General features: G+C 40.7%; 1 protein-coding gene across 1 annotated transcript; it reads right to left on the bottom strand.

Moving 5' to 3' along the window:
• Positions 1-596: 596 nt before the first annotated feature.
• Positions 597-8,070, bottom strand: AREG (amphiregulin). Its single transcript, XM_028100513.2, has 5 exons — positions 7,965-8,070; positions 6,689-6,937; positions 4,036-4,237; positions 3,197-3,352; positions 597-690 (listed from the first exon to the last, which is right to left on the bottom strand). The coding sequence occupies exons 1-5, from the start codon at positions 8,023-8,025 to the stop codon at positions 597-599; spliced, it is 762 nt and encodes a 253-aa protein (XP_027956314.1). The 5' UTR covers positions 8,026-8,070.
• Between the last annotated feature and the right edge of the window lie 2,316 nt (positions 8,071-10,386).

A 10,386-nucleotide genomic window follows, 5' to 3' on the forward strand; every position in this document is an offset into this window, starting at 1 on the left:
CACCCTATATATGACATCCTTTCCTGCTCCCTACACAGGACTTCCTCCCCTTCACTGGAAATGCCTCATATTCCTTTCATATGACACACATTTTACTCGCCCTGGCATTCTGGTTCCTTATACTATTTTCTATCTTCTAAATGCTAACTTCTTTGAGAAGAGGAGTTGTGTCTGCCTCATCTTTACATCCCTTGTATTAGTCCTTTCTCACTATTGAACTCCATCTCACGCTCAAAGAATAAGACTTCAATGTAGCCAATGTTCATAGTGTATCCATAATTGAGAACACTTACTTTCTTCACTTGAGATAACAGATGCTATGTTTTTCAAAATTATGAGATATCATCTACAGTTATCTTTTAAAACTCAAACCTGTATGAGACGCCTGGGTGGCTTATTCTGTTAAGCATCTGCCTTCGGCTCCAGTCATGATCCCCAGGGGCCTGGGATGGAGCACTGCATCGGGCTCCCTGCTCAGCTGGGAGTCTGCTTCTCCCTCTCCCTCTGCCCCTCCCCCTGCTTGTGCTCTCTCTCTCTCTGAAATAAACAAATAAAATCCTTACAAAAGAAACTCAAACCTGTAATGTTATCTTCAGTTACGCTATGGCATGTGCATTTCCATTTTCTTGTCGAAGTTTCTTTCGTTCTTCAGCTTCTCCTTCATATTCCCTGAAGTATCGTTTTCGAAGCCTTCAGACAAGATATTCTATGGTCATCAAAGTTCTATTCATCTCTATATTGATTGGGGTTTTCATGAGTACAGGGAATTCCTTTTTGTGAGGCCTTATAGGCCATTACACTGTATTCTATACCAAGCCAAAACTTAAACCCAGCTATAAAATATTACCACCATTCTTTTTAAGGGGATGTTCATGGTGACTTTATATAAACATATTCCCAGAGTACTGAGATTTAAATAGACACCCCTTGAGACACAAACTTTCAGAAGGCATGGAATACATTCATATGTGTTTTTGTTTTTCTTTTTTTTTTAGTTGACACATAATGTTACATTAGTTTCAGGTGTATAATAATATAGTGATTCCATAAGTCTATACATTATGCTACACTCACCACAAGTGTAGCTACCATCTGTTACCATACAAAATTATTACAATACCATTACTATATGCCCTATGCTGTGCCTTTTAATCCCATGACTTATTCATTCCATAACTGGAAGCCTGTATCTCCCACTCCCCTTCCCCCATTTTGCCCATTTTCCTACCCCCTCCCCTCTGACAACCATCATTTTGTCCTGTGTATTTATGGGTCTTTTTCTGCTTTTTGTTTGTTTGTTTATTCATTTGTTTTGTCTTTCAGATTCCACATGTAAGTGAAACCATACAGTATATGTCTTTCTTTGTCTGACTAATTTCCCTTAGCGTAATACCCTCTAGGTCCATTCATGTTGTTGCAAATGGCAAGACCTCATTCTTTCTTTTTTTCCTCAACACTTAGCACAGGTGCCATGTACAGTTGGAGGAAGAAGATGGTATAGTTTTACCACAGAAGGACTTTACACTTGTACCAACTAATTTAAGTGATCAGAATTTTTTCACACAAGCTTACAAAACAAGTTGGGTTTTCTTTATTTCTATATATAATAAGTACTTTCTTTTAGTTTTATTCATTGTTACTTTCTAGTAAAACTCAGTCATTTAAAAATGTCTTGGTGTTATACAAGAAATTCTATTTTTAACAGGTCTTTAACCCGTCTACCAAACATTACTCCTAAAATCATAAGAACTTTGTCATGATGTTTGGGGAAAAAAATTCAGTTATGAAAAAACAGCAAAATGTGGCTTGGGCTACTATTTGCTCTATGTGTCAAACACAGGAATATGGTAGAAAAGGAGAAAAGTCACTGCTTAGTTTTAAGAGTGCCAACATGACAAAAAGTTTTTCCATGCTTTTCTGAAGGATTATTAAATATTTCACCCTGAATGATCCCAAGTTTGAATAATTATTTCAAAACATCTTCCTTAACTGGCTATTTTTTTCCTTCTATCCTTCTATGTCGAGCAATCATGATTTGTCTGAGGGTATTTTTCCTAAACATATTTGCATATCTGGCTTGAGGTATTAACAGATCAACATAATTTCCAGGGTGTGCAAAACAAATTTAAACCACACATCAAACTCTATGTGCATCATAAAACAGTTTTTTTTTAATGTGTCTTTTTATCATTATCTGATCTGCATTTAAAATAATAGTAAACAATGGCAGAAGATAACCCCTTGTTTCCTGAATGGCAGGAGTGGTAGATCATGCACACAATCCAGTTGTTAAAGTAATTTACCAAGACCTAAAATTAGAATAATGAGTCTATTGCTTTTCCCAAGCTCTAGTAGCACATGAGTCATTACAGAGCCATTCACACCCTCCCCCAACTTCCTTAATTCACTGACTTCAGTTTGACAGACAATGCCATTTTGACATATTCACCAGTGCCTACTACCAGGAACAGTCTACTTCTAACATTCATTGGTCATGAAATGAAGTGTGGTGATCTGTTATTGTGAACACAGGGCAGATATTGCAGGAGCAGAACAGTAATAGAATTGTCCCTGCTTCCTACGCCATGCCATATGGAGGAAAATTTTTTTTTTTTTTAGTAACTGAGTTCCCATATTACCTTTGACAATTACAAAACAGGCATAAGCTCTATGTAAATCAGTACCATGCAATGACATCTAACTTAGAATTTTGCATTTTACTAGAAGCAGAGGATAGATCTTTTCTTGGCTCCTGGTTTGAAGCTCTTTGTGATGTTTTTTAGTGCCAAAGCAGAGTCTCTGACAACCTACTATGAACCAGGCCTTAATTAGCTTCTGGGAGGCCTCCTTAAGCTTAAAGATATTCAGAGTCTATACCAACACTCTGGGATTTGCGGGTAGCCATGAGTAGAGATATAACATGAAACAAAACCATCGATTTTTAAGTTCAAAAAATGTCTAGCATGTTTGAAAAGCGGCCTTACATATTAAATTTTGATGGTGGCCAAAGTAATACAAATTTTGAGCAAATTCTGTGATCTCTGTCCATGAAGTGTAAAGATATAACCAAAGGTCACATGCCACTGACAGAATAATTCATCTAAAAGATGATCTAGGACATTGGGATAGAAATACTGAAAAACCAAATCAACCTGGCATTACTGTAGTCGGAAAGTGGAAGTTAAGCCATACTCACTGGACTGTAATAACAACAGCAATCGCTGTGAAGCTCACTGCAGACACGAAGGCAGCTATGGCAGCTAAAGCAATTTTTGATAAATCACTGTCAACCACGCTGTGAGTCTTCATGGACTTTTCCCCACACCGTTCACCAAAGTAATCCTGATGACATCTGTAAACAACCCACATTCAAAAATTATAATAATAACTGAAAACATTCCATATATTTTAGGTTTACTTTCCAGGTCATCAATAGGCATTTCGTTGTAATACTCAAAAAAAAAAAAAAAAAAAATCATGCCATCTATTTGTATTTCAAAATCATGAGACAGGATGCATTCAAGCCAAAGATCTATTAGTATATGAACAAGTTGAGATGAGTTCGGGTGTGATATTCCAAGAAGACACACCTTTTCATTCTTTGTGCTCCTTTTCATGACCGACTGATGAGTTCAGTGACTTGTTATGCAGCTAATACATTCCACTATCATTTAATGTGCTAGTGGCTTGTGGGGGGATGAAGGATTATGTGTAGAGTACCTTTAGGTCCTTTTTATTTATACCAAGGGTCAGCAAACTATAGCCCATGGGTCAATTCTAGGCATTTGCTAGGTTTTTTGCAGTGTGCAAGCCAAGGATGGTTTTTACATTTTTAAATGGTTACATTTTAATTGGTTCTGTAAGTACATACATAATCTTGACCAAAGAAGCCTAAATTATTTTCCAGCTGGTCCTTTAAGAAAAAGGTTACAAACCCTTGGTTTATACATGGGAAAAATAAATGGCTTTCTGCATCTAGGAGTTTCAAACATGGTGTTTTAAATACAGATTTCTATATAATTTAGGAAAACTTACTTGCATGTTACGGCTTCCAGGCGCTCTATATATTTGCATTCTCCATGAATACAGAAATTTTGGAATTCTGCATCACATGGATTTTTCTTCTTTCTGTTTCTTCTATTTTTTCCACTTTTGCCTCCTTTTTTCTTTCTTTTGGGTTTGTCTGAAGTCTTTTCACTTTCTGTTCTGTTTTTCATGGGTTTAACTACCTGTTCAACTAAAAAAAAAAAAAAGATTTATTGACAACAGTCTCTCTTCATCTTGAATATCATTTTGGAGACATGAGAGAAAGAAGTCCTAGTAGTGAGGGCTCATGGGGACAATGACCATATTTTTCTCATTATTTAACACAATTCATATGCAATAATTGGTTAAAGAGAATATCTGTATGGTGTGGCACTTAACCATCCGAGCCTCCTTGTTATTTTATTAGCTTAGAAACGTATTTTGAATTTAATTGTACCAGTATTATTATTATTGATAATAGTATTTACTTGTCTAAAAAAATCCATGAAATATCTTACACATTTCTTGAATTTCTTATTCATGCCAAGTTCTTGGTAATGAGCATTAATTTGATTAAACCCAGGTCACAGTTGAATGTACTGCGATCCAGCTGATATGGAGGATGACACTGGAGTTGAATGAAGACAAGTAACATGTCCGAGGACACGCGGCTAAAAAATGACAGTGCTGGGGTGCCAAAGTCTGTCATTCCCCCCCATCCTATGTTTTCTCTTGGATAAGTCAATACTACTGATGAAACTGGGACTTTAGTATATTTGTTGATTTTATTTACTCATCTCGGTCTTGTGCTCAGTACCATAATTGGGCATTACTGTGTATTACTTGAGAGTGGGAAAAAACTGAGAATTACACATTAGAATGAATCAATTTTCTCCAACTCCCAGATGACAATGGGTTATAATTAATTCCATGGGGCTCATTTCTGTGGTCAATCTGTTTGAAAAATAGGAATCCAGAAATATTTGTACTTGATGCTTCAGAGACTCACTCATCTTAACTCTAGAACTACAGAAACGTTGGTTCAGTGTCATAGCTATGAGGGATATAGTATGCCCACATGCTAAATAAAGGAAGGAGTTTTCCCCATGTTGGAGCTGTGCATTTTGTTATACTAATACCTGAGCAGGCTTCTCTAAGCAAGTATTTAGCAAACAGAGCCCAGTACAAAGAGGAAAATACCACAATGGTCATAATACCATTAGTCGTAACTAGAAACACAGAGAAGGGTATCAAAGATAGAACCCTGTGAATAAGGAAGCAACAAATAAATATTATGAGTATTTTAGCAGGTTATTATAACATTAATAATAGTCAAAGTAGGAGCAATGTTTAACCAGTTATACAATTTTTATATTGAAACTTTGATGATAAATAAGTACCGCAAGTTAGAATGAGTCCTCTAATAGAAACATTTTAAATGAATATTACTGCACATTATCAGATATAATACAAATTGTAGACAGAGACAAATCGTCACTATGCTGAAGCGCTGCAACACACATAGACCCCGTGGGCGCCACAGCCTTTCCAAGGAGTTCAACTTTCACTATTTCACAATGCACTAGTCAGTTTCACTGCTAACAACTTATTTGGCCTTTTGAAATGTTAACAACTTGAAACCTCTTTGAAAGAGCAGTTTCTAATCTTCTCTCCAAAAATAAGAAGTATAAATGGACCTCTTCCCCACCTTACATAAAAGCACAAGTTACTAAGGAGTAAAACGGAGGGCTCCCTGAAGCTTTTCCCACCTGCCGCTTAACCCAGTCACTGTCCCTGTGGTATCACCTGCTGTCCCTTCACCAGGTCTGCGAGCCAGACAGGAGAGGAGTCAGAAAAACTAAGGTCAGGAGAGAAGGGGCATTAAGTCCTGCCTCCGAAGTGAATGTTCGTAGGATAGTTAGAGCCGATTTACTGATGACCTCATCTGCCCTGAAACTCCAAAGTAATATGAGGGTAATGAACAATACTTACCTCTTACTTTGGTACTTCTCATTTTAAACAAATTTAAGCTTTTTTTTTTTTTTTTTTTTAAGGATCAGATAACAGCAAGAGAGAACAAAACTATGGGTCACTATTATTTAACTAACACATGGGATTGGGGGTTAAATCATGATTTTAGCTATTTGAAATCCATGCATATTTGTCCTTTTTTAATATTTCCAGAAGGTTGTATTATTATTGTTGCTGCTGCAGCTGTCGTTGTTGTTGTTTTAGAATCTCCAGTTTCTCAACACCTGGTACTTAAAGGCTAAAGTCCAACTGCTCCCTCCCCATTACTTTCTGTTTCCTTATTTGTATTAAAATGCAGGTATCTGGGGAAGAATGGTGGTGGGGAATGGATACAAGAGCTGAGGACTGGCTGATGTCTATGCCTGTCTCTCATCAAGGCGGTCATGTGGTCCCGTGGGAAAGAGCATAGGACGTGGAATCAAACACTGGAGTTCTCATGCTGGCTCAACTGCTTGCTGGCTGTGGAACCCGGGGCAAAACGACCTTGCGCTTCAGTTATCACATCTGTAAAATACCCACGGGGTATGCAACAGACAGACACACAAGAAAACCACTCCAAGATCCAGGGAATGGCTTTGCTCATGCAAACACACATCTTATAGGCTATGTTTTTGCCTTCTCCTCCACTCACCTCGGACTGAATCATCTACGATATAGCCAGATATTTGTGGTTCGTTATCATACTCTTCTGCATAGTCATAGTCGATCCCCGAGGACAGTTCCCTACTAGAAGGCATTTCACTCACGGGGGAAATCTCACTTCCTGAGGACATCCCACTTCTTGGGGTAACCTCCAATCCATCAGCGCCGTGGTCCCCAGAAAATGGTTCCCCTTTCCCAGAGTAGGTGTCATTGACACCCAATCCAGCAGCATAATGGGCTGTGGGAGAAAGAACACCGGAAGAAAAGAAAAGGTAAAGCAGAGTGCCTTTCTCACCAGTCAGCTGTGTTCAGGAGAAATGTTTATCTTCTGATATCAAAGCAGTTATTGCACATGTGCTATTGTTTGGGATTGAGTCACTTATGAAAGCATCTTCACATTTTGCCAACAAGCAAACTCAGCTGTTCCAATTTACAGAGCTTCTTTCATCCAGGTTTTCTTTTCCACAGATGGTCTACACTCCTTTTCACATCAAATAACACTGCCAGATCGGCACATTAATCTAATTACTTAACAGGTAATTTATATTGTCTGTATATTCCCATCACTTCACATACCAGAGGCATTTGTGTTTGCTAGAATGTCCCATTTGGAGGGACAGGGCCTGGATATAAATATCAGACTTTCCTAACACGTGTTCACATTTTGAAAAAGATTACATATGTGAATGTAAAACAGTATAAATGATATTCAATAATAATGACTCTTATGGTCACTATTTCATTATCCTTGTTCCTACATAGGGACGAAACCGGGGACCGGGTGAGATTTGGGGCCTAAAGTTTCAAGCCCCTGCTTTATCTTGTAGGTCTCGCTAAAACAGCATCGGGGTGGTGCCTTCGCTTCTCCCTGGAACGTCGTGAGGCCCTCTAGGAAGGTCAAGATAAAATCACTAGACAGAGGAGACGGAGACTTTAGGCAAGACGCATTGCTCTGGGTCCAGGACTTAACTGCCCTAAAATCTGCGGAAGTCCCTTCACCTCCCTGGACTCGGTTTCTTTATCTGTAAAAGGAAGGATTTGGATCCCAGGATCTCTGAGGTCTCCTGCAGCTGGACTAGAGTAAAACTTTCGGAGATCTCCGGCACCCTCCTCCTGGCCTGGAACGTCGGAGACACATGCCCGCTTTTCTCCTCCTCCCCGGTAGTAAGCTTAGGGAGGGAGCTACGTGGACGCCTCCCTCGGGAAGGCCTCTTCCCGGCGCGGGAGAAGCGTCGGCAGGCGGCTCCGGGCCAGGACGTCCTCACCTGAGCCGAGGAGCAGGAGCGACAGCACCACGGGCGCCGGCGGCAGCAGCGGGGCTCTCATTGGTCCCTCGGCGCGGCGGCGTCGCGGTCTCTGCGGCAACTTGGCCGGGAGTTGCAGCTGGAAAAGGAGGTGATGGAGGAGAGAGGGGACAAAGGGCAGTGTGCGGCGGTGCTCGCTGCCCGGCCAGGCTCGGGCGCTCGAGGAGCGCCTAGAGCTCGCCTCGGGATCTCTCCGTTCCAACTCGGGCGCAGGCCCAAGGTGTGCGAACATTCCGGAGGCGCGGCGCGCACCTGCCGCTTTATAGGCCGGGCGGGGACCCAGGCAATGCCCGTGACGTCACGATCGCCGCTGTGGGTGGAGGCGGGCGGCCGCCCCGGGAGAGGTTACTACCCCAAAACCACACGCGGATGGCAGGCGCCCCACCTCCCCGGAGCGTGGAGAGCCACTGGGAGGAAATGGGAATTAAATCCTAGCTGCAAGCTGAAAACACACCCGCTCCGTATTCGAAAGTGGGAGTACAGTTCGAAAGGTAGTACCTGACAGTCAAAAGTCCCACTTTTTCGAACTATCTGAAACACGTCCGTGTGTACTCTCCTTGATCCGAACACTACCAGTTACAGAGGTTAATTAGAAAAGTTTCATATTAAGATGTAAAAAGTACTTTAAGACCAAGAGCGACTTAACAATGAATGAGAGCCCGACGTCTTTAACAAGGATAATGAAGTTCGTTACATGACAAGAGAGAGCGCCTCCTAATGAGGAGCTGCTGTATTTATGATGGGGTCTTATCTCAACCAAGAGGGCTTTCCTACCCACTCCTGGGAAGTGGCCAGAATTTCAAAGCATCTCCCCTCCCATTTATTTGTGTTCCAGCGTCCTCATCAAAATCCGGATTTACTGACCATATATTGTTGCTAAACTATACGCAAAAATAATACCTGCACCATCTCACTCAGTAATCTTGCTGGTTAAGTATCATTTCCCCTATATTACAAGGACTTGACACAGCTGGTCATGGCAGAAGCCAGATGGATTTAAATTCAAGTTCATCTGACTCTAAAACCTCTCCCCATTCTGATAAAGGAATTTAGCCTAACCTGATCTCTGAAAAGAGAGCTTCTGGGTAGAACAATACTTGATCCTAAGGAATAACCTCTCCTGGGCAGTTTTGGCATTTAAATGAAGGTGGTGCCCAACCCTGTGCAACTCAAATCCCAAGATAAAATGGCTAGCTTTGAGGGCCCAGTTAGAATCTGGTAGAGGAATTCATCCAGACCAAGAAGATAAAATGAAGAGGGAGGGAGCTGCTCAATTCCCCTCACTCTGATGTAGACACAACTCCAGAACTGGATTTTTCTTGACTTGAAGAGAAAAAAAGCATTGTTCTCTTTCTCTAAATGGTTCCTTGTCCTGAAGATACATATCTCTTCCTGGATACTTCCAGTAAAACAGCTTTTTTAGGAATGTGGATCACAGTGAATCTATCCTAATTCTGGGAAACTTTTTAAAAACTACTTACTTTTTAATGGCATATCGAGGTGAGTAGGCTAAATAATACCATACATTTAGTAGGATGAAATAAACAGTCATGACTCATGCCTTCTCTCCTATTCAACATTTGTGGAGAGTATATTTGTGGGATCCACTTGTTTTATTTTTTATGCAGGGGTGGGGGCAGTAAGGAGAAAGTAAATGATGACCGATCCCTGCTCTCCAGGAGCTCCGTGTGGCGTCGGTCAGATACATAGAAAAGTAATTCCATTATATCAGATGATAAGGAGGATTCAGAGTGCCATGGAAAATAAGGATGCAGTGTAATTTTGCTCCCCCCCTTAATGCCCTTTCCAGCAGAAAGTTTAAATGGAAAGAATACCCCCTGACAAAGTATGGCCAAGAATGGAAAATAAGACTAGGGAGATGGCAGTGCCCATCCCAGGGTGAAGCAGAGACCTGCATCAACTTTTTTGCTGGATGAGAAGATTGTGATTCAGACAGATTCAGAGCCTTGCCCGCATGCAGATTTCAAAAGATGGTGGAGATTTTGTTTAGAGTCCAGGCTATTGCATGGTTCTCTTCTCAGGCTTCCCTTTTTTCTAGTCCTTCCCTTTCCCTTATTCTTTCCTGTTCATTGAGATGAAAGTAAGTCGGGCACATGTTATCAGAAATGGTTCACTTTGTGTGAAGTGAAAGTGAGCTCTTGGCACCGGAAATGGCTTAGTCTTTTTCCAGTTGGAAATGGAGAGGGTGACAATTTATGTTGGTGTGGGATGTAACATAGCATTATAGTATGAGCTTTCAATTCAAACCAGTTGGGTTTTCATATACAAATTCTACCACATAATCACTTAATATTTGAAAGACTCAGGTTCCTCATCTGAAAATAGAATTAGATACCTACCTGCTGTTAAGCAGATCAAATGA

The sequence above is a fragment of the Eumetopias jubatus genome, unplaced genomic scaffold, assembly GCF_037043125.1.
Source record: "Eumetopias jubatus isolate StellerSeaLion01/CBP00866 unplaced genomic scaffold, mEumJub1_p1.0 scaffold_2, whole genome shotgun sequence".
Lineage (NCBI taxonomy): Eukaryota > Metazoa > Chordata > Mammalia > Carnivora > Otariidae > Eumetopias > Eumetopias jubatus.

What these genes read in the sequence shown, in the direction of transcription:
- AREG (XM_028100513.2), bottom strand. Translation starts at nt 8,025, where the DNA reads ATGAGAGCCCCGCTGCTGCCGCCGGCGCCCGTGGTGCTGTCGCTCCTG. An exon ending in GCTCCTGCTCCTCGGCTCAG is followed by an intron (nt 6,938 to 7,964) that starts GTGAGGACGTCC and finishes TTTCTCCCACAG; the next exon opens with CCCATTATGCTGCTGGATTG. An exon ending in CTGGAAGCCGTAACATGCAA is followed by an intron (nt 3,353 to 4,035) that starts GTAAGTTTTCCT and finishes GGTTGTTTACAG; the next exon opens with ATGTCATCAGGATTACTTTG.